The sequence below is a fragment of the Carcharodon carcharias genome, chromosome 21 (genome assembly GCF_017639515.1).
Source record: "Carcharodon carcharias isolate sCarCar2 chromosome 21, sCarCar2.pri, whole genome shotgun sequence".
NCBI lineage: Eukaryota > Metazoa > Chordata > Chondrichthyes > Lamniformes > Lamnidae > Carcharodon > Carcharodon carcharias.
In genome coordinates, this window is record NC_054487.1 from 48,486,002 (window position 1) to 48,511,246 (window position 25,245).

General features: G+C 40.2%; 1 protein-coding gene and 1 long non-coding RNA gene across 2 annotated transcripts; both read left to right on the forward strand.

Moving 5' to 3' along the window:
- The first annotated feature begins 2,220 nt into the window (after positions 1 to 2,220).
- Positions 2,221 to 5,910, forward strand: cdkn1bb (cyclin-dependent kinase inhibitor 1Bb). Its single transcript, XM_041215563.1, has 3 exons — positions 2,221 to 2,955; positions 3,341 to 3,480; positions 5,184 to 5,910. The coding sequence occupies exons 1-2, from the start codon at positions 2,475 to 2,477 to the stop codon at positions 3,463 to 3,465; spliced, it is 606 nt and encodes a 201-aa protein (XP_041071497.1). The 5' UTR covers positions 2,221 to 2,474; the 3' UTR covers positions 3,466 to 3,480; positions 5,184 to 5,910.
- Positions 5,911 to 6,745: 835 nt separating this feature from the next.
- LOC121293007 lies at positions 6,746 to 14,552 on the forward strand. Its single transcript, XR_005946424.1, has 2 exons — positions 6,746 to 7,253; positions 12,243 to 14,552. It is a non-coding gene; the product is annotated as an uncharacterized LOC121293007 (long non-coding RNA).
- Positions 14,553 to 25,245: the final 10,693 nt, after the last annotated feature.

The following is a 25,245-nucleotide window of genomic DNA, read 5'->3' on the forward strand; positions in this document are numbered from 1 at the left end:
CTGTAGTCCGTTGGGGAATTATACTGTATTTTATATACTGTTATACAGTATTTTATATACTGTATTTTAACTTTTAAGGGTATCTGAGATTATATACTGTATTTTATATACTGTATTTTAACTTTTAAGGGTTTCTGAGATAAGGATCGGCATCAGTGGTTCCGTACGCAAAGCTGAGGCAATAGTTATCATGTCCTTCACTCGCCGAAGGTGGGGTGACATAGAAAGTTTAGGTGTATTTACATTCATTACAACTGCCTTGGGAAAATGTACCCTTGGTAAATTAGAGATTTATTTACTTTATTTCAGTCTTGTGTGGCCGATATACCTTGAAACATATACCTTGAAACACGTTACAAGTTATCCCACAATTTTACCAAAAGAGTAATCGTTTCTCTCAGAGAAAAGTGGCGCTTTCCTCTCCCTTAGCAAAAACACAGAGCGTCTGGAGCGTTATAAAAATACACCAAAGGTTTGACTGCAAATCATAGAAAACAATTCTAAGTAATTATAAATTACCCTGAAAATATTTTCTGTATCAACTGCTTTCTAGCTTTTATTTTCTTGCCTGATCCCATGACAGTGAAGACCGTTCGTATATTTCTTTGCCGAGCCCAGCATTGTCAGTAAGTGCACACTGTGCAATTTCTGTTGAAGTCGACCACCACAAGCCAACAACCACATTTCAATTCGGTTGACGTCCTCATATTTACCGAAACTCAGTTTTCTTGGAATACAACACGCCTTACAGTGAGATCGGAGTCTTAATTTTCGTTTCCCAAATACTATACTGGAATTTTACAAAGTGCAGTTATTAGTAAGACTCGAAATGCATTTCCTGTTGTCTCGTACAATTATTAAATGCAACTCGCTGCAAAAGATATTAATACCTCCAGAAAGCTTCTTATAAGAATGCTGAAAAACCAAGTACAGGGCGTTTTTAGAGATATTTATTTATTGAAAATGATGCGATAATTTAGAAGGCTCCCGTTTAGTCCCCAGTGACTCCACAGTCACCTGCTGTACTGCTGAAATGAAGCATAAATTGCCAGTTGGAAGTTATCTATGAAGAAAATGTGTTAAAATCTGAGACCTACGTTAAGATTTTAAAAATATACAGACAATTCGTATTTTATGTCTTCGACTGCATCACCACTGTTGCTTAATAACTTTTACTTTGTACACTCACCCATCCACTTTCAGATGAATAATCCACAAGTGATAGAATAACAAAATTGAAAGCGGTTATTGGCAGAAAATCCAAGATTCGAGTAAAAAAATCCGCCAAGAAAATTGCAACATGTTTACGTCGCATAAAAGGAAGCCAGTTAAAGCTTTTAAAATATAACCGACGCACAGTTAACCCCTTGAGCACTTATTAGTAAAAGTTCCTCAGCTGGTCGTGCGTGCTGCGGCTATGCTCAACCTCCACCGAAATCATCCAATTCACTCTGAAATTTGTCAAATTTTAGAATGTAAGAGCAACTTGACAAAAATCACACAGTGAAAACAATTTTCACAAAATAGTCTCCATAATTGATTGTCGGGTGATTGTTGCATCTATAAGGTTTTAGCAATTAGTAATCCGCGTTTCGATAAGATATCTGTAGAATAGCTACTAGCATAGCTAGTTTAAAAAATTTGGATATGCACTTGAGGTGCCCTAACCTACAGGACTACGGACCAAGAGCTGGAAAGTGGGATTAGGCTGGATAGCTCCTTTTCGGCTGGCAGGGACACGATGGGCCAAATGCACTCCTTCTGAGAGTTTTTTTTTCCTCTATGTTTCTCATTCTCGGTGTAAAGTCACTTCAATGAATCTAAGTGATGCAATATGTAGGAACATTCAGGTTGGTTGGGTGCGGGAGGCGACTTTCAGGGCTGTGTTTGCTGCGGCTCTCGGGACGATGGCGCTGTGAGTTGACTCCTCTTTGCTGCCTTTCACGCTTCGCTAATACTACTCCACAGGCTTCAGACTCACTCTCGCTTCGAGAAGGGGGCGTTCGGAGGTGGGGGGGGGGGGTGGGGTGGGGGAGAGAGAGAGAGAGAGATTGCTTGTCAATAAACAAAACGTTTTTAGATCATAGCAAGGTCGCTCCCAGCCCTGAGCAAGCTCGTTCCCGAGTCCCAGCCCTATACAGGGCGGGATAGGGCGGAGCACCGCAACTCTGGCCAATCGCATGGTGGACTCTTTTTAAAACTCCCTGTCCATCACTCTGTTTCCTCTTCGTCAGCCTCCTTCGCCATATTGGGTAACTGAAAAAAAAAGCCAGTTTTTTTTCCGCCTTACTAGAGTCAGTTTTGACGAGAGATAGGTTGTAAACTGTTGTTGTTGTTGGCGTTTTTGTTGTGGTTCTGTGCTTTGCAGCCTTCTGAAGAATTGCACGACACTGTTAAATCGTGTAACCTTGCAATTCTGCTGTTTGTGGGGCTTCGGACGATTTGCAGCGAGAGGGGGTACGAAGGGAAAAAAAATGTCAAACGTACGCATTTCTAATGGTAGCCCTTCGCTGGAGAGAATGGCAGCTCAGCAAGCAGGGCACCCGAAACCTTCAGCCTGCAGAAACCTGTTCGGTCCCGTAAACCACGACGAGTTAAACCGAGACTTACAAAAGAAACAGAGGGAGATTCGGGAGCAGGACAGGCGGAGGTGGAATTACGACTTCGAGAGGGACAAGCCGCTGGATGGGAATTACAAATGGGAAGCCGTGGATTGCAAGGATGTGCCTCATTTTTACTGGCGTCCTCCCAGGGAGCAAGTGTCATCGGCGGATTGCAGTGTGGATGTGAACGGGAACCATGCGATAGTTTATGTAGGAACTCTGGCTCAGGGAAATTCAGGGGACACACACTTAGCGAATTCAGAGCAAAAGGACGTGGTTAAAGAGACAACTGAACATTTCACAGACTCAAAAGAGCAGTGCTGTAGTCCCCGAAAACGAGCTGCGTCAGTCGGTAAGTGACAAAGATGTACCCTACTGGAAGCTGCAGGATCCATTTTCAAACGGACCTTTCTGACCTTTTTACACACGAAAAGAAACTGGTTTCACCCAACCAGTGGTTTTGTCATTTATTTCCAGCGCACCCGCTTTAAAATCGTGCAGTTCTTGGTCTGCTTGGGGTTAAGCTTGAATTCCCCTATGTTTGAAAAGGGATACTGCAACTTCAAAGGCCTTTTAGAAAGATGAAGTAAATGGCATTTTTTGCTTCAACAACTCTGCTTGAGATGTGGTTGACTAATGCAGACTAGCGTGGCAAATCTTCATGTCAGAATAGAAAAGACCCCGAAATATACCACTATCCTGATTTCAGTTTGTTAATGAGCTTTTCTTGATTGTAGATGGCTTTCCAGACGCCAAAAGAATCAACACAAAGACGGAGACAGACTGGTCAGCAAATTCTCCCAGTATGAGTGCATTAGAGAAGACACCGAAAAAATCGATTTCGAGTGGACATCAAACATAAAACAAAAGTCACAAGGTAATTTTTAGTACCTTTATATTTTCAGTTGACTGTCTCCTCCCAAAATCCTTCAGATTTTACTGTTTAAAGTAGGATAAAATCAAAGGTAGATCAAGAGTCTATTCTGTATTGACCAATCGGCCTCAGTGCCTCAGGTTGAAGATTTGAGATCATACGCAGGGTTGCAATGTCACTGGTGTTTTTTGCTATATTTTCAAAACGACACGTATGCACAGGTGATTATTTCCAGCTGCTTTTCAAATAACTAGATACACACCAGCGTTCTGCACAAGTATCCAAACGTCTTGGTCTCCTCTTTCCCTCCCCTCCACAACGAAGTACAGATTTTTTGCCCAAGTGTTGTCAATACAGAAAGTCACAGGACTGACTGAAAATGTAATACGTTGTGTGGGAGTGCGCAACCACAACAGTAATGTGTGTCTTTGTAGGCTTTATATATTGTACAATCTTTTTTCTTTGAAATCCAACAACCACCATAAATATCATAGAGGAAATAATCACGTTAAAAACGGATCATCATAGCATGCTGTTCTTTATTTAGGCAGCTAAGTATTAGCAGCCTTCAAAGTAACACTTGGGGTAGCGTCCACAGTAGAAAAATGGCTGCAATAACATAAACATGTTGGTTAAAGTCTTTACATACTTCTTACGGCTCAGGTATGATTTCTGCTTTGATTCTGTAAATAATGATAAAGATGCATGAGAAGAGAGACTATGTAGTATACACCATTAAACTTAATATACAAACGAGGGGTGGGGTGAGAGGGAGTAGTTTTTTAAATGGTTAATCACAACAAACTAAACTGATGCGTTTAGTGGACATGATGCTCATTTTCTGGCCTTGTCTACATTGATGACCATCATCAAAGCAGTGCATTGAAAAATAATGCCCGGAACTTTTGTGAAAGTACTATGTATGTTAAATAATTTGTTTTTGTATCAGAGAGCATGAGGTGTGACACTTCACACACCTTGGTGCTAAGCTATTTTTAAATACCCTAATTACAGTAATGCTGACATTTCTGTAGTTATACTGTTTTCTTTGTTAAATTGAAAGATTTAACTTAGATCCAAACTCTCAAACAGCTATATAGATGACTTTCTATATTCAGATAAGTGCTGCCAAACTCTTCACGTTTCTCCTCCCACAGAATCAGAAATCAAATCAGTTTGCTTTTTAAAGGAAAGGCCTGAAAACATCACTGTGCTAATTGTTTGGTAATCCAATAATACTTATTGATGCATTGAAAAGTTTCAGCTGCTGAATGTAGCTTTGTGTCTAATGTGATAAAATCCTGCCATGCTGAATGAAATGGACCTTTTTTTTAGGTTACTTCCAGACACCACAAAATGTAACTTACCAGTCAGCTAGATTTTAAAAGTCAAATATGGAAATGTTTTGATTTGTTATTATGATAACCTGATCATATCTGCACACACAAGTCTTACTATTTGTGGTATTGATTAGTTCCGTGTCTAGGTGAATAATCAATTGCTTAAACTTTTTGCCAACTGTACCCAAATAATCAGTGGCTGGCTTGAAATATAGCATAGCTTTGCCAAATAGCATTTTAAGTAATTACAATGATGCATCACAGAATCACAAATGTTATAGCACAGAAGGAGGCTATTTGGTCCATTGTGTCTGCATCAAAAGTGTTACTGAACATTAATCTATACTTTGTATTTTTCTTTGTTAGATATGAAGATCCTTTTTTCCTTGTTCATCTATGGCAGTGCTTGATGAAGTGAGGACGATCTCCTCAGAGACAGACATATCGTTATCTCTCCCCGTGAGGAGAGCCCAGGCACTGAACTTGTGAACACTAAACCGCCTATTTTAGAGTGGATATAGCGCTGTGCAATTAGGTTCTTCCTTATCACTTGGCTGATTTTACTACCTGTGTATATAGTTTTTTTTGTAGCACATAAACCATTTTTGGTGGGGGGAAGGGGAGGAGGAGGGCAACTTAAAATCCAGAATTTAGAAAATGTATGACTTGAACAGTAGCAGTGTAATTTTCCAATGCAGTTTCTAAACTGCCAAGCTACAATACCTGTGTATTGTATGTTTAAAAAATAAAAAAAATCTAAAATGTACCTGTGTACATAACTTTGTAAAGACACTGAGAAATTATACTAACTTATTTATGTTAAAAAGAATTGTTTTTTTTGGAATCTAGAAGATAATTTTCCGTTAAGCCAAAGTGGCGTTTTTCATGTGCATTTGTAAATGCTTTATGTAGATTTTCCCTTCTGTTTTTGCCTGTCATAATATAAGGCTATGCTTGAAAGAGAGAGCATCCTGAGCCAGACTTGTATTCTGCCTTAATATTGGTTATATTTCTCATTTTTGTTTTGTAACGTGTGAAGAGATGCTGACTTTTGTCTAGCATCCTGAAATGAAATAAAGAAAACCGTACAATATGCTTGTGTATAATTTACAATTAGAAGTATAGCTACTTCACATGTTGCAAATGATCAAGAAATGGTGAATGTTGCCTGGGCTACTACCTCAGTTAAGATGAGGGAAAGTCGTTTGGTCTGTAGAATGGTTTGAAAATTTGACTCTACTTTTGTTAATGTAATTTATATCGTTTCAGTAGACGTACAAACGGTTGTGTAGAAGCGAACTACACTTAGTGAAAGGAATGCTGCAAAATGTTTAGCATTCTATATTTTCACAAAAGAATTACCGCACTATATGTTTCCACCCTAAAACGATTGCTTTAACGGCTTTTAAAAAAAATTATAAATGCATTTTCTTGGGCGTGATTTTTGAGGAGGGGAGGCCGTGATGGGGAAGTTGACAACAGATTGTTTGACAGTGGGATAAGCACCTAAATAGCCTTCAAAACTCTTGAAAAATAACAGTAGCTCTACCAGCATAACTTTGAAAAATATTATCGCACGCTAAATATGAGAAACAACAGACAAGACACTCCCGGCGGCGGCAGCAGCAATAATAAGCGACCAGTGTGAAAATAGTGGGCTCCGCTTCTGGGGCGGTGAGCGCCCCGCGATGATTGACAGCTCGGCAGCTCGAGCAGCAAAAGCACGCCACGGTGAAGTGGCCAATGAGAGAGCGAGCTGGTCGGACGTCAGCGCGCGCTGCCAGTTTGCCCTCCTTTTCCTTTCAAGCTATTTTCCCCGCCCCTTGCCCGCCGTCCCATTGGTCAATTCCCGGCAAGACAAAACAAACGGTTAACGACGGCCGGAACCCATTGGAGGAAAGCAATGTCAATCATTGTGTCGCGGAGCTCTGTTCAGAGCGCGCAGGCAGCTTGGAGTGATGCAGTCCAACTTTTTGAATTCATATTTAAAACGGCAATAACCGTTTCCCAAAATCTATTTAAAGCTGCGCCAAAAATTAGGAACCGGCATTTTCCAAAAAGGGGTTTTTTTTTCTTGCAACGGTTAGACCGAAATGGTACATTGCTTCGTGCGACAGGTCGAATTTAGAAAATGACGAACACATAATTAGCTCTGTCAATGTAGGCGGAAATGGAATACGTTGTTTATATTTTTTTTTAAAAAAAGTAGTTTTAAAAGAGACGCGTTTCAAATATCGAAGTGGAAATAAAATGTAGCTTTCTACAGAGTGCAGTGTGGACCGGACTTTTTAGTGATGTTACAGTGCGGACAGGTTGCACCCTTTAAGCTCCTTCACACGTTTCCCAGCTGCCCAGTGACTAAGTGAATTGCCAAATATTTAAAACAAAATCTGAGGACCGGTCACTTCTCGCTGTTATTTAGAAGCGGGGTCGTTGGTAAGTAGTTTGTTCTAATTTTAGAAAGGGGGAAAAATACAAAAGATCACCATGAAAAAGCCACTTTGCTCTTACAGTCCAGGAAGGTTATATCATAATGTTATTGTGATTAATTATAATGTTACCCATGATTTACCTACGAGACAACTCGGTTCAGCCAGCAATAAATATTAAGCAGCAAAATGGAGACTGTATACTACATTTCATCTTATTACAATTTTCGGTGTAGGCCTCAGCAGGACAACCAAAAAGTTTACAGTACTTGCATTATTTTTAAAGATTCACTGGTTTTCCAATAAACTACCTGCTGCACTAGTTTTAAATATGTAGAAGCGCTAAATGTATTTGGATCCACCAGTCTTCAGGGTACGGTCCATATCAAATTTAACCCTAGCCTTTCCCTTCCCCTTGTCAGTCAGACAAAAATGTATTTGCACGGAGGCTCGTTAAAATGTGCATTTTGCTGAGCTTTTCTAAAGCAACATAATTTAAAGTGTAGTTTCGCGTGTCAGAGAGGAAACTGAAACATATTACACCTGACGTGAAACATACCCTGTATTAACATTATTCATATGTTAACATTTTCAGCACAGGTGAGAGGAAGAACTCGTGTATGGGATGCCTCCTCGCTTTTCTCCAGGTGTAATCTGTTCTTAATCCGAAAGCGATGAAACTCACCTTTCGTGAGTTTAATATTAACACAAAGTGAGACGATTATGCAATACCCCGCCCTCCAGTGCACCTCATACAACTATAAGGCCTGGTAACTTGTAAAACATTTATTTACATTTCGCGAAATATTCAAATACACCGATTTCTAAATCAATCTGATCCCTTGTAGACAGTCAATGACCATGTGCTTCCCCCCCGGAGGTTTATTCGTCTGCTCACTGGGAAAGAGGGGAATGTGTGAGGGGCAGAACCAGACTGCACCTTTAATTAGTCAGTAAGATATGTGGACGCCTATCCAATGCGATTTATTAGGTAATTGGTTTGAGTCCAAACTAGCGTATTAAACTAGTTGGGAATGCCATTACAAGCACAAATAGTTTAATATACAAGTAGATCGGCATTAAAAGACAATGTCGTCGACTCCCCAAATCTGATGCGTTGGCCAACTGTTGATAACTGCAATCTCCATGCAATAACAACACTCTGCAGATTATTTATACCCTGTCCAAGTATCACTGATTTTCTTAATTGCAGGTGCCACCAAAGGTCAACCTTTTTGTTGCATCGATATGAAGGAATCCAATTAAGTGCAGTACTGTTTCCATGATATAATTGGAGCAGCAAGCCCTTTCTGCTCCCCATGTAAACGCACATTGTGTATGTCCCTGTTAGTGGCAGAGATTTTACGATATTAATTTATATACCTTTGTCTCCATGCATTTTTGCAATTTACACACATTTTGCACGGCATGGTATACACCATCAAAATCTAGTGTCACTCTTCAAAAGGCCTATGAAATTAAGAAGTTATTCGGAAAGTAAGGCAAATATTTGCGCAAATTGTTATAAGATGTGAATTGTGGAGCAGGAATGAGTATATGACTGATGAATTGATGAAATGATAGACACACATGATTATATTGTGAATAGTTAAAAGGCACAAGGACAGAAGGCTACATCAAGAACGTAGGGAAAAGTTGCTGACAGATGTAACATAAAAGGAAAGTGATTGTTACTAGAATGATGCGATGATTTGCTGGTGTATCGATTGAATTAATACAAGAAAACAAAAAATGGTTTGACTGCATGACTTCGAGGAGTGGGTGTACAAAACTATGGACAGTCAAAGTTGGGGATGACCTGTTTCCAGTTGACAAAACTAGATGGGCCCCACAAAACCGTCTCCACCTAGGATTATTGAAGACAGACCTGGGAAGATCCAGATAAATACAAACATGGACGCTTTCAATTAAAGTGAGATTTGACATCCATCATTGGTTGATTAGAGAATCTATTATTTCTCCTCTATAAGCGCGCATTGTTGCGTTTCATTACACATCCCGCACGGTGGACGACATTGATCCACATACATTCATCCTAACAATCATTAACATTTCCAATCGTAAATTTCAGTCTCAGGAGAATAGAGTCGTTACGTCCTCTTTTAGGGGGATTAATGTACCAAACCAGACGTCGAGCTTTGTGCATCCAATTAAACACTATCATACGAAAAGAATTAATGATGCAGATATTATTTTTCAGACATGTATACGCATACTATCTAAGTATATGTATGGGTGTGGAGCCACAGAGTGTAAGATGTTGTTTTGCTATTGAATCATCAGTTAAGATAATGAAGAGGGAGGGAAGGAGAAATTTCTTCAGATAACGAAATTACATAAATAGTTTATTCCGGCGAGGGGAGCTCAGTCAAAGCAAAACACTTTTTAAAAAGTAATTTAGACCAGACCAGTCTCCCTCTGGTTTCTTACTAGCGTAAATATACATATTTTAGAATCCATATAATGGGAGGTAACAATACTACTAGGCCAGTAGGAAGAGCATGTGCCATAACTGTTTTTAAAAATGTATAAAATCATCTTGTTAGGAATATAAACTAGCTGCACAATAAATTGTGTATTTAGAAGGACGCTAGTTTTTTTTCCATTTCTCTTTTTAATTTCAAACAGATTCGAAAATTGTGAAAGCAAATATCTGGAGAGGTGAAAGCTAATTCACATAGGGACTTGATGAGTCGTAATGAACCTTCCATTTTCACAGTAGCCTAACTTAAAATGAGTTTGATATAGTATCACAGCAAAATCTTCTAATACGGTATTTGGTACCATATTTTCTGCTGTGATTTATGCTGTTGAATTCATTATCTCATTCCGAGCAGGAATTACACTTCTGAGTTATTCGGCCCTGCTCGCTTGTGTGGTAAATTAGGTATTAATAGCTACTGATTCCTATAAATATACTCCCCCTTATATCATATGCGTAGGAATACTTATTTTTTAACACTTCATGCTAACAAATGTATTAGTTAATCGCATGACACTTCCGAAATGCCATCAAAATTGATGCAATGGATTAAGAAAAAAGACAGTATTGGCCTCCAAGTTGTTCCATTTGTAAATGAATCATGTCTCCTAAACTGGATTCTCTAACTAGTTTAATTATTATTTACGGTCTTATTATGCAAAATATGTATGAATAAATTTTCGATGTGCTACCACCCACCCTGGAGAGATTCTTGTTGATCGGCAACGGTTAATAAATTATAGTGTGTATTTTCTGAAAATCACACAAATAGTTCCAGTTAACTAATTTTTACTAAATAAGGAGACTTTTCTTTGGCAAATCCTAAAGCCTGTTTCTAAAAAAAAAGGCAATCATTTCTGTAAACCTCAGTGCCTTTGAAAGGGTATCTGGGCTAAATGCCTCTTGTTATTAGAAACAGTTCGAGACAGTTTCACATTCTCACACAACAGGCAATAATCCATCAGATTTCACACTTGCCTCACTGTTGCTGTTTATGTAACGAAACATAAAGAATAAACGACATGGATGAAGCTGTCAAGAAAGAAATGAATAACCAATCTGGGCTGCTATTTATTTTGATAAATTATGATTTCGATGACAGCAGACCATTAATTGTTTCGCTGGTTTAGATATCCGAATAAAAATCACATTAAATACGGCAACTGAGACTTCTAAAATCTGTCTCATCGCTCAAAGATTACTAAATTCGAAACGAGAACCACATGAGTTAACCTCCGAAGCATACACATCCTTCAACTGTTCTTTCGTGCATTTCTCTGAAATTAAACGACTTTCAATTCTATAAGTGAGCTCACTACGCCCTGCCGTTTTCCGCAAAAGTTTCCATGGTCCAACACTGTTTCCAACATTTTAAGACACATTACAGACATGTGGAAAATTTCCCTCCCCACACAAATATTAACTAGACCCTCCCCCTCAACAGGGAATCAACAAATGAGTGGCGGAGAATCAGTTCTCGTTTTAAATGTCTACCTCACTCGGGAAACATGCGTTAATATACTTCTAACATTTCTCTATAATAAAGACAAATGTTTCAACAACGGAACCACCTTTCCCTCTATTTTCCACAATAAATAATTGGGGTGAATTTCCGCGAAGTTTTCCCGCTCCTCATTCAGAAATTTACTCCATTTCCATTTTGCTTGGAAAGACTTTGCGCAATCAATTTTAATTCTTGAGGGGTTGGGCTAAACTTAGATGCATGAAGGAGAAGTTGGTTTAATTTAAGATAATATGGTCATTCGAAGGGTATAAAGACCACATTCCCTCAGGCAGTAGTGGCACTTTCCATTGCTTCAGTACTTGGGAACGCACGCCTTGGCTTTCATTGAATTTCACACTGCCCTTGTAGGGAGTACCCTCTAGACACGGTGATCTTCCCTGCTGCAAGACACACTACCAGATCACAGGTAGCAGCACCCGTATTCCTAGAATTAAAAGTGGTTTCCTTAGTTCTGTTTTTCATTTTTGGTTCATCCTAATTTCAGAGAAAAAATACTGCAAAACGTTATGCTATATTTCTTTATTTCGAAACAACGAGATAAGGGACAATTTTGCAATTTAATTAATGTGAATTTAACGAAATGCTGGGTATGTGCATCTTCAAAATGCACATTTCCGAGAATGATTGTCTACTAATTTCTTGTAAGCACTAACAATCAGAATATACGTGTAATAAGAATTATTTTGAACTTCCTTGTTAAGGAGCCATTTAACAGTTGTGGAGACATATTTGCAGAATCCCCACTGCCGATCTGAATTGTAAACTTTACTAGTCAGTTAATTTTGGCCACATTCACTTTTTACCTTGCTGAACTTCGTCTTTTTCCAGTTATCGCCTTTATCCTTAATTCCCCATTATCATTTTTTAAATTTTAGGTAAATGCACAATGGTAAACATAATGACAACACAATACTCGAATAAATCTGTCAGGGCTTCTTCATAAATTTCCATCTGTCCTTTCCACGCAGCAAGAACTCTGGTCAATCAGGCGCAATTGAAGAAAATCGGTCAGCTGAGCATCAGCCATCACGACCACATTTGAAGCATATGCATATACCCTAGGGAAAATCAGTAATATGGAGGAAGAAACAAAAGGCGAAGAACATCGCACAGATAAAGTGGTAGAAGTGGTGGAAGCTTAATGAGAGACAACCTGGGACAGGGCAGAGGTCCAACATACTGAGTATCCCTACTGAGATGTAGAAGGTAACATACTTCAGTGGACTCGCTTTTCCATAAAGGCTGTCAGATTTGAAACACTGCATTATGGAGTCACGTGTACCCTACACTGCCCTGGACGGTGGTCTGGGCAGAATGGAAGAATCCAACACCATCTTTCAGGAATGATGTTATGCAATAATAGTTGTATGCAGTGCAGTCGCCCACTGACCATGAGACAAGATCGATGTCATTTGTTGCGGGTACGTTCCTAATGCAATCATAGAAATAGAGGCATTTTTCATGAGTATTTTCACTGCTGCTCTGGAGGCTTTGTGTCCAGACGCCAAGGTAAAGTATCTCATCGGACAGCAGGCAACAATTAGTAACAAATTTTGCAACCTAGATTTTTTTTTATTATTTATTCGCAAGTTAATGGGTACCATGAGCATATGCTTTTCTACAGTGGCAGTGTGGAGAAGTTTGTTGGCACCTATTAATGAAATTCTTATAACATCATCTAGCCTGCACAAGTCACAGTAACCATTGCTTCTAAAACTATGGTATATAAAATCATTTGCAACGCCCATTTTTCGGGTGCTAACTGGCCTACTAATCCCCCCCAAAGAGTAGCCAGGAAATCTGCCGTTTTATTTGAAAAATAAAACTATAGGCATTCTTTATTCACACCCGAAGCAGGCGTTAGACCTATTATGTATAAGGCGCCTATTCCGGGCCCTCCCTGCAAACTTCGTTTGCCATGAAAACCAGACCTTGGGATCACCCGTGGATCTAAGGTAAACTTACATTTACTTAACATGGAGCAGGAGAACTCCTTCTGACCCCACATTTAACCGCTCCCCAATTCTTCCCCCGCTGACCTCATCTCCCGATTTTGGACCCTTGACTTTCTCTCCCAACCCCCAATCTGACTCCCTGAATCAATCTCTAACTGACCTTCGTGATTTCCAGACCCAATCCTGATCCGCACTTTGACCTTGAACCCTGGGCCAGATTCTGGACGCCTGTCCCAACCCTAACCTGAACCCTGGTCCGGAGCCTCAACCCACTTACTCCCGGACCACTGGAATGCTAGTAATGGTCTAAGCGCTGTTGAGCTTTGCCAGCTCCGTTATAATGAGGCCCGCAGCCATTTGTCGGGAAGTCTGCGACCTTCCCTCCCCCCTTCAAGGGAACTTCGGGGATGGGCAATAAAAATGCTTGCCTAGCCAGCGACGCCCACGACCCGTGAAAGAATTTTAAAAAAATCCCGCGGCGCCTCGCATATCCAAAAAATGGGCATGCTTGCATTTCAAAGCCAGTGAGCTCAAAGCAATTTATAGAAGGAAACAAACACTAACATAGCTACTTAAAAAAAAATTTAGAAAGCAGGCCGTCTTGTAACTTGCAGCTTGACAGTTGGGTTGTCGGTTATTCAGTAGTGCTTGGCTCCCAAATCGGGGAGCAGTTAGTAGTAGGGATAAGGAAAACCAACATGGAGAATCTTGCTACGCATCAGGAACAGTGACAAGAGCAAATAATAAACATACACAACACAAGCAATGCAACCTAAATTATGTTATAGATTCATTGCAGAGGAAGAAAGTCAGTCATTCAAAATGTAGTTGACTTTAATTTAAACGTAAAACAGAGATTCTTTCCCCTCTTTCGCAAATCAAATTTCATGTTGTTGTAAATGCAAGTTATTGTTTCCAACTTTTGGGAGACAGCTCTATGGATATGTGTATTCAGGCATGTACAGAGCTCTCTCCTAAACAGGATGGTTAAAGTTTCAGTCAGGCAGGAGCCAAGCAATGTAAACAGGGTTTGCTTGGCTGGAACCCAAGATGCAGTTATTCAGACCAATAGCGACAGCACCTAAACTATCTATTAATTGATACAAATGGTTGGATATTTATATAGTATCTTCATTAGAATATCAGATTATGATGTTTTATGTTAGCATCCTGTGATTATATTTTACATTCTTATGATGTGTAATAATAGCAAATATCTGAACTGTGCCCAGATGTAGTTACGACAAGTAATTTTTGACTAGCAGCTGTCTTTCATGTAATAATGCTAATCTTAGTGATTTACCATAAAGACTCATTTTGAAACAAATGTTTCACTTATTTCAATGTTAAACTTGGAATGCTTTAAATACTTGGAGGGGAAAACTTGCAGGTCTGCAGAAAAAGAGTGCAGCACAGTGCTATTCAATTAGTCACATTCAAAGAGCTGCCGTGAACATGATGGGCTGAACGACCTCCTTTTGTGCTGTTTGCTCCCGTAATTCTGTGAAGGTTTTTCTGAATGTGTACAGTGAGTTTCAAGAAACGTTTTCAAATATGTACATCATTAAATTGCCATTATAATGCATAGCGTAGTTAATCAATTTGCATGTCATTATTAGTCAAAAACAGATTTTTGTTTATTAATTTGTGGGAAGTGATGTCACTGGCAAGACCACCATTCATTGCCCATTCCTAACTGCTCATGAGAAGGCAGTGGTAAGCTGCCTTCTTGAACTATTGTAGTGCGAATGGGTGAAGGTATTCCCACAGTACTATTAGGAAGGGAGTTCCATTGTGACCGAGAAATGATGAAGGAATGGTGAGATATTTCCAAGTTAGGGTGGTTTCTTTCTTGGAGGGGAACCACAACCAACAGAACACTTAGTTCATGTAGCTGTACTGGAATAACTTGGCTGCAGGTGCACAAGTCTTCCCAAGCACTTGGTGTCTGAGTCTTTTTTGGTGATAGAGATTGTAAGTTTGGGAGGAGGTGGTGAAAAAGCCTTGGTGAGTTGCTGCAGTGCATCTTATAAATGGCGCACACTGCAGCCACTGTGTGCTGGTAGCAAAAGGAGTCAATGTTTAAGCTGGTGGATGGGATGCCAGTCAAGTGGGCTGCTTTATCCTGGATGATGTTGAGTTTCTTGAGTGTTGTTGGACATGACCCATCCAGGCAAGTGGAGAGTATTCCACCACAGTCCAGAATTATGTCTTGTATATGGGAGAAGGGTTTTGGGGAGTCGGGAGGTGAATCACACTCTAGAATGTCTAGCTTCTGACCTGCTCTTGTATCCACAGTATTTATGTAACTGGGCCAGTTAAGTTTCTGACTACTGGTGACCCCCAGGATGTTGATCATGGGGGATTTGGCAATGGTTGAGCCTTCGAATGTCAGGGGAAATCATTAGATTCTCACTTGTTGGAGATGGTCATTGCCTGACACTTGTGTGGCACAAATCTTACTTGCCACTTATCAGCCTAAGCCTGAATGTTGTCTAAGTCTTGTAGCATGTGGGCTGGAACTGCTTCATTATCTGAGATATTGTGAATGGAACTAAACCACGTGCAATCTTCAAAGCCCATTTGTGAATGTTGGTGGGCAATTAAACAGTTAAACAGCAGAAGAGCATTTGATAGACAGAACTAAGCAATCCCACAACAAATGGATCAGATCAAAGCTCTGCAGTCATGCCACCTTCAGATGTGATAATGGTGGCCAACAAAACAACAAATGGAAGAAGGGGACGACATGAACATCCCCATCCTCTATGATGGTGGAGCTCAGTACGTGAGTGCAAAAGACGAGGCTGAAACATTTGCAATGATCTTCAGCCAGTACTGCCTTGTCAATAATCCAGCTTGGCCTACCCCACCTTCACAGAAGCCAATCTTTAGCCAATTCAATTCACTCCACATGATATCAATAATGGCCAAGCAAAGGCAATGGGCCTTGACAACATCACAACTGCAGTGCGGAAGACTTGTGCGCCTGCAGCCAAGCTATTCCAGTACAGCTACATGAACTAAGTGATCTGTTGGTTGTGGGATTGCTATCCATAGCATGCTGCTTCCACTGTTTAGCATTCATGTAGTGCTGTGTTGTAGCTTCACTAGTTTGGCACCTTATTTTTTTATGTTCTCCTGCATTCCTCATTGAACCAGAGTTGCTCCCAGGCTTGATGGTAATGGTAGAATGAGGATTATGCCAGGTTATGTGATTACAGTTTATGGTGGAATACAATTCTGCTGATGCCCCACAGCACCTCGTGATACTTGTTTGAATTGCTACATCAGTTCTCATATGTCCTATCCCATTTAGATGATTAGTAATGCCACACAAGATGATGATGTCAAAGATGTGCAGTGGCAACTCTGATCAATAATATCATGGACAAATGCATCTGTAACCTTTAGATTGGAGAGGAAGAGGTCAAGCAGTTTTTTTCTCTGATGTTGGTTCTTTCACCACCTGCCTCAAACCCAGTCTGACTGTTATGTCCTTTAGGGCATAGCATGATGCTGCAAATCCACCTTTGGTAATGGACACAAAAGTACTCCACCCAGAGTACATTTGTGCCCTTGCTATCCTGAGTGCTTCTTCCAAGTGGTATTCTGTATAGAAGAGTACTGAGTCATCAGTTATGGGACTGTGGCAGGTTATAATCAGCATGAGATTTTCTTGCTCACGTTTGCACAATTACCATTACACTCCTCATCACAACTCTAGCCTTGTGCCTTTCCCCTTTCAGATGTCCAAGAACTGCCACTTGGCCAGACAAAGGTGGGGGAGTAAGATGATTGAAAAAAAACACCGTCACCCAATCTCACACTCACTGCTGCCAGCTCAGTTACTGACACAGCATGCAACTTATGGGAAGATGGTGGGATATAGTAATGTCACTGGATTAATAATTAGAGGCCCAGGCTAATGCTCTGGGGACATGGATTCAAATTCCACAATGGCAGCTGGTGGAATTTGAATTCAATTAATAAATTTGGAATATAAACCTAGACCAGGATTTTATGGCCCCACCATGGCAGGTCTCTGCCCTCAGCAGATGCAGTGAGCCACTTAAACCTTTCAGTTCGGTAGGACTATAAAATCCCACCAGGCAGGAAGGGCCGTAAAATCCTGGCTCTAGTCTCACTAATGGTGACTATTAAAATAATCATTGATTGTTGCAAAACCCATCTGGTTCATTAATGTCCTTTATGGAAGGGAATCTGCTGTCCTTACCCAGTCCGGCCTACATGTGGCTCCAGACCCACAGCAATGTGATTGACTCTTAACTACCCTCTGAAATGGCCTAGCAAGCCACCTAGTTCAAGGGCAAATAGGGATGGGCAACAAATGCTGGCCTTGCCAGCAACACCAATATCCCATGAAAGAATAAAGGGAACAAAAATTACAGGATAGCTTAGAGGTGGGAATATGTATATGTTGAAGCAGTAGGCATAAGTAGCCTGCCATCAAGGCAGGTGGTAGGGGCTGTGCAGGTGCTAGCTCCCCAGAGGGCAAGTTCTGCAGTGAAGGACTCAGATGAGCACTTTGATGGGGTAGACTAAAGAAGAAAGCTATTGAGAATGCACAATGAAATGCTTGATGGATTGACAGGCTGGCCAGAAAGTCTATGCGTAATTTTAAGGAGTCCTTATGTAAGGAGCCGTTATTAATTGTATATCAGTTGGGTGTCAGTTGTATTCGGGTGGTGAGTATTAGTTGGATACTCACCTGTGGTTGTGTCTATGTATATATATTTTATATAACATATTTATGAGAAGTTGTTGGTAGGAGCTGAATGATATACAGTGTGTGTCTCTGTAAATAAAGTATGTAAATGTATAAACATAAGGCTCCAGCGTTCTATCCTTCACCACCTGGCTATCAGAGTTCTAAAAATCATGATACTTCTGTTGCAGCAGAGGCCACCCAGTGCAGTGGAAATTCAGCTTGCTGCTGTCATGGCTTCAGATACCCGTGTTCAAAGGGGCTTTATATTCAAGGCTGAGTTAGGCAGAATTTTGGTCTACAAGGAAGTCAAAGGTTATTTTGTGGGAGGTGAGTGGCAGGCAGGAAAGTAGAGTTAAGGCCACAATCAGACCAGCCAAGATGTTATTGAATGGAGGCCTGAGAGGCCAAATGGCCTACTCCTGCTCCTATTTTCTTATGTGTTCTTGTGATAGCATTCATCCTTCCATTGCTTCCACTCTGCCAGGTGTTTGGCTGTTGCCTGTCGACCAGTTAGCCCAGGCTACTGCTGCCAATGCTGATATGGTGTAGAGCAAAGCTATGCCTTCTAGGCTCAGAGCTGCTTGAGGTCATGCTCCAGACTCATCTGCTCTCTCCTCTTCCATCCATGCTGTAGGCACTGGAGTAGTACGTCATAGGAGTTCCAGGACAGGCTAAAGCACATGAAACATTGACACTAAAGAAATGCACAGGATGATTATTTTATGTTTGCATACAAAATGGCATGCTTTGATTTATAAATTCATTTTGAAATGTTTAGTTTTTGATAGCTTTTACTTTTATATTGTGGCCAAACGGATGCTGTAATGGTCATTAACAGAGGGAAGGTCAGTTGTGGGACTGTTGGTGAATGGAGAATTAGGTTGTATTTACTGCTAAGGCAGCGGAAGAATTGTTCATGGACAGCCTGGCCTAAAAGGAGTTCTAGGTTACAACCTCACCTCCTTCCTGTTTCTCAGCTGTTCATATATAGCTGGTAGCAAGGGCTCTGCCCTCATGATGACAAGGTTATGCAATGTGCAGCAGACTACCAATCCAGTTGGCACAGTGGACTGCTGCAAAATGAAGACATCATGACTGCTGCCAAGGATAATGAATATTGTTCAACGTGATTCACTATGTATGATCACACACCAGTTGGATATTGAGGGAGTAGTTTTAAATATAAAACAGTAACTGGCTATTAAGCAGACATTAAATACTGAGGAAAATACCACCATATATGCTATATTTCCAATTTTTAGGTTTTCATTTTTAGCTTTTCATTTTTCTTTGAAAAAATGCAAGAAAACACTTAAAGCTATACAGGAACATTTTATAAACAAAGTAATCACAGTCTGAGAACCCTATGATGGTTCAGTGTGTTAATGTTCTACCTTAGAGTTGTACTGAATGATGTAAACAGGAAATCCTAGAATTAATCCTGGTTTTGTGCTACTTGACCATTCTCATCCAAGATTACACAGATTGAGGGCAAAAACAATAAATCAGCCATTGAGGCGTTTCCTCACACCCCCAAAATATTTTAATGCTACACTACATATTGACCTATGGAATTTGTTGTCTTGAGCTTTTGGAGTGCTCCAGATTCCAGAAGGGAAAAAGTGGTTATTCAGGATGACAAATTAAGACTTAACATGTTTGAGATGAGGACTATGTTCTATTTATTTTGCCAATTCTCTTTATCGTTTATCATATAACTACCTGTAATATCATTAATGTGCTTGCCACTCTTCAAAATTGGGTTTTAATCAAAATATTAATTTGACCAATGCAAAAGGATTTCATCTGAAAAAATCTTACATGAACGGTTGCGTTCCAAGTGGGTCAGTTGTGGCCAACTGTGAGATGTATCTAATTTAACAATATGATGTCAGGATTGAAAGATAAGCATGAATAAATCAATTATAGGCCAATACACATTAATAATTATTATTTAATCATAGTGTGGGAATCATTTCAATTTATTAACAATTTTTCCCCTCATAATAGGAGGAGATAGACATTTTTAATTAGTAATGCATTGAAAGGTTATGGGGAGAGGGTGGGAAATTGGAGTTGAGGCCAAAATGAGATCAGCCATGATCGTATTGAATGGCAGGGCAGGCTCGAGGGGCTGAATTGCCTACTCCTGCTCCTAGTTCTTATGTTCAAATAAGCTTAATTCACTCACACAAACAAATGAATGAGGAGCAGGAGTAGGCCATTTGGCCCCTTGAGCCTGCTCCACCATTTAATAAGATCATGGCTGATCTGATAGTAACCTCAAATCTGCATCCCACCTACCCCCGATAACCTATCACCCCCTTGCTTACCAAGAATCTATCCACTTCTGCCTTAAAAATATTCAAAGACTCTGCTTCCACCACCTTTCCAGGAAGAGAGTTCCAAAGACTCACAATCCTCAGAGAATTTCATCTCATCTCTGTTTTCAATGGGCAACACCTTATTTTTAAACAGTGACCCCTAGGTCTAGATTCCCCCATAAGAGGAAACATCCTTTCCACATCCACCCTGTCAAGACCCCTCACGATCTTAAAGGTTTCAATTAAGTTGCCTCTTACTCTTCTAAATTCCAGTGGATACAAGCCTAGCCTCTCCAACCTTTCCTCATAAGACAACCTACCCATTCCAGGTATTAGTCTTGGAAACTTTCTCTGAATTGCTTCCAATGCATTTACATCCTTCCTTGAATAAGGTGACCAATCCTGTACACAGTAGTCTGGATGTGATCTCACTAGCGTTCTGTATAACTGAAGCATATAACCTCCTTGCTTTTGTATTCAAATCCTCTTGCAATAAATGATAACATTCTATTAGCTTTCCCAATTACTTGCTGTACCTGCATACTAGTCTTTTGCGATTCATGCACTAAGACATCCACATCCCTCTGTATCTCAGAGCTCCGCAATCTCTCACCATTTAGATAATATGCTTTTTTATTTTTCCTGCCAAAATAGACAATTTGACATTTCCCGATATTATTATCCATTTGCCATACCTTTGCCCACTCACCTAACCTATCTATATCTTTTTGTAGCCTCCTTATGTCCTCTTCACAACTTACTTTTTGACTTAATTTTGTGTCATCAGCAAATTTGGTAATCATCTCATCCATCCAGTCATTTATATAAATTGTAAAAAGTTGAGGTCCCAGCACTGATCCCTGTGGCATACTACTTGTTATATCTTGCCAACCTGAAAAAGACCCATTTATGCCTACTCTCTGCTTCCTGTTAGCCAGCCAATCTTCTATCCATGCCAATATGTTACCCCCATCCCATGAGCTTTTGTTTTCCGCAATAACCTTTGATGTGGCACTTCATCAAAAGTCTTCTGGAAATCTATGTACAGTACATCCACTGGTTCCCCTTTAGCCACAGAATGTTACTTCCTCAAAGAACTCCAATAAGCTGGTTAAATATGACTTCCTTTCACAAAACCATGTTGATTTTACCTGATTACATTGAACTAATCCAAGTGCCCTGCTATAGCTTCTTTAATAATAGCTTCTAACATTTTCCCTATGACAGATTTTAGGCTAACTGGCCTGTAGTTTTCCCCTTTCTGCCTTCCTCCCTTCTTGACTAATGGAGTTACATTTGCTATCTTACAATCTAATGCGACCTTCCCCAAATCTAGCAAGTTTTGGAAAATTAAAACCAATGCATCAACAATCTCACTAGCCACTTCTTTTAAGACCCGGGGATGAAGCCCATTAGGATCGCTTTCAGCCCGCAGCTCCAACAATTTACTCAGTACCACTTCTCTGGTGATTGTAATTTTCCTGAGTTCCTCCCTCCCTTCCATTTCCTGATTTAAAACTGCTTCTGGGATGTCACTTGTATCCTCGATAGTGAAGACTGATGCAAAATACCTGTCATTTATCCTACATTGCTGACCCACGTTGGTTTCTGATATGGTTACATCTCAATTTTAAATTTTTAAAAAAACTTTTTATTTAAATCCCATCATGGCCTCTCCCTTTTTCTGTAATCTCCTCAGTCACCCCTCACCAACCCAACCCTACCCTTCCCTGAGATCTTCAGGCTCCTCCAATTCTGGCCTTTTGCATATGCCTGATTTAAATTGCTCCATCAATGGTGGGTGTGCCTTTAGCTACCTGGGTCCTAAGCTGTGGAATTCCCTGTCAAAACCTCTCCACCACTTTTACCTCTCCCTTCTCCTCAACGATACTCCTTAAAACCTATCTCTTTGACTAAGCTGATAATTCTCTTGTGAAGCACCTTGGACCATTTTTTAAATGTGAAAGGAGCCTTATAAGTGTGGTCTGTTATTGTATTAAGCATGGTAATCAGAAATGTTTAAGAATGAGCATTCTACATTATACATAATATATAGTGATGATGGGGATCAAAATTGGCAGTCTTTTGATGTTTGAGCTGAGGCATATTGGGATAGGGTAGAGGGAACTTTGCTCTGCATCTGGCTTTGTTATAGCTGAACTGACCATGGAACTAAACTCAGTGCCTGAAATGGAAATGTTCCATTCTTCAAGGCTGACATTCTCTGATCACATCTGTTCTGATGACAGACCCTCGAACTGAAATGTTAATTCTGGCTCTCTCCAAACTTGCTGAGTATTTCCAGCATTTTCTGCTTTAATTTCAGATTTCCAGCATCTGCAGTATTTTGCTTTTGTATTGCTGCCATTTCTGCCTCTGATGAGCAGTTTTCTTCAAGCTAATGCAATATTGTCGTTGTCTATGGAACAACACAGCTTACACTATTGCTAATATATTTTCTAATTCTGATGGCACAGTAGCAACATGGACCAGGCAATGAGTCAAGATGTAGTTTGATCATAAAATAAGAGTTGCATTTGTATAGCGCTTTTCACAACCATCAGAGGTCTCAAATCCCTTTACAGCCAGCAAAGTAGTTTTGAAGTGCAGTCACTGTTGTAATGTGGAAAACACAGCAGCCAATTTGCACATGGAAACCCCCCACAAACAACAATGTGATAATTACCATATAATCTGTTTCCGTGATGTCAATTGAGGGATAAATATTGGCCAGAATACGGGGGAAAACTCACCTCTTCTTTGAAAGAATGCTGTGGAATCTTTTACATTGCCCGAGTAGGCAGATGGAGCCTTGGTTTAACATCTCATTGCAAAAGACAGCACTTCCAACAGTGTCAACCTTGGTTCTTGTGCTTAATCTCTGCAGTTGGACATGAACTGGAACCTTGTGATTCAGAGGCACGAGTGTTGCCAACTGAGCCACAGCTAATCATCGGATTGCACATTACATTGAAACCAATACATTCAAGAAAATCCCTTACCACTGGCTGACACACTAGTTGCATTACAGTTGTATGGCTTTCATGGACACTTTTTAAAGTTAAAGTTTGGTATTTTAATGTTAGCAGGTAGCTAACAGTCACATCTGTACTATGACACTAGCGTCTAAGACAATTCAGAAGCTAGTAAGGTCTATTGTTCCTGAGATAAAAACAAAAAACTGTGGATGCTGGAAATCCAAAACAAAAATAGAATTACCTGGAAAAACTCAGCAGGTCTGGCAGCATCGGCGGAGAAGAAAAAAGTTGACTTTTTGAGTCCTCATGACCCTTCAACAGAACTGATTGAATATTAGGAAAGGGGTGAAATATAAGCTGGTTTAAGGTGGGGGGGGCGGGGGGGGGGGTGGTGGCTGTATAGTTGTAGGGACAAGCAAGCAGTGATAGGACCAGATAATCAAAAGATGTCACAGACAAAGGAACAAAGAAGTGTTGAAGGTGGTGATATTATCTAAACAAACGTGCTAATTAAGAATGGATGGCAGGGCACTCAAGGTACAGCTCTAGTGGAGGTAGGGTGGAAAGAGTAGCAGGGCATACAAGATTTAAAAATAATGGAAATAGGTGGGAAAAGAAAAATCTATATAAATTTTTGGAAAAAACAAAAGGAAGGGGGAAGAAACGGAAAGCGGGTGGGGATGGAGGAGGGAGTTCAAGATCTAAAGTTGTTGAATTCAATATTTAGTCTGGAAAGCTGTAAAGTGCCTAGTCGGAAGATGAGGTGCTGTTCCTCCAGTTTGCGTTGGGCTTCACTGGAACAATGCAGCAAGCCAAGGACAGACATGTGGGCAAGAAAGCAGGGTGGAGTGTTAAAATGGCAAGCGACAGGGAGGTTTGGGTCTTTCTTGCGGACAGACCGCAGGTTGTCCCTGAACTGTGAGCTCCACCTGGGGGGGCGGGGGGGTGATGGTGGTGAAGGGATGGTGCAGTGTAACTTGGTTCTGCCAGCGAATACTAATACTACACATTAACTAAAATGTAACCAGATGCAACTACTTATATATAGATGCACTGTAAATATCTAAGTACTTACATGGTACTTAATATCCACTTGTCACCACTTGAAATTAGGTGCTAAAGGAAGCTTCCTCCTGCATATACTATAATCGTCAATCGCAAGTAAATATTGCAATTTATTGAATGAGCCCAGACTTGGGCACGGCTCTCGTCAAAGCTACTGGTTACAGTTTCTCATGGATCTCAAGGGGGATGGGGAGGTAAAGGGATCTCCCGGAACTAAAATATAACTTTCTCTTCCCTCGAACCCATTCAGATCAATATATTATAAATACGAAAGAAAAACTGGAGAGTTCATCTCCTGTTTGTTTCACCCTTTGAACTGTTGGGTTGGCTCAGCGATTGTCCGGGACGTGAGGTCGGTGGCCGATGTTGTTTCGGGTAGCATTGCTGGAATGGGCTCGGTTATCAGATTTAGTGTTTCGTTACAGTAGAGCTTGTTGGCTTGAGCGCGTAGCAATATCTTTTGGTTCCTGAGATTTTAAAATCGAACAATTATATAACCAGTTTGTGTGATCGGATTTACTAATTCGCGATTCTAGTGAAGTTACTACTACTAAAGTGCAGTGAATTGGTGACAGTCTAACATTCCACCAGATGTGTTCACATTTTGCAGAACAGGGTTCAATTGCAATAAATGAAGTGGGAACTCAATCTGCGGGATCAGTGTTTTGAATAAATTTCAATCCAATCAGGTAATGTCTGGTATGTATTTTCAACAGTTTCGTAGATTTATTGATGGTGTACTTGATTTTCCTTTTCAGATTATTTTAATAATGAAACTTGCTGAAATGGTTACGTATTATTTCGGATTAGTGACATTTTGAATTTTTGATCACGCCTAACGAGATCGAAGAAATTACCCCTTACATTTCCTTTAAATCACAGAAATGTTACATTTCACAAATTCACCCGTTAAAATC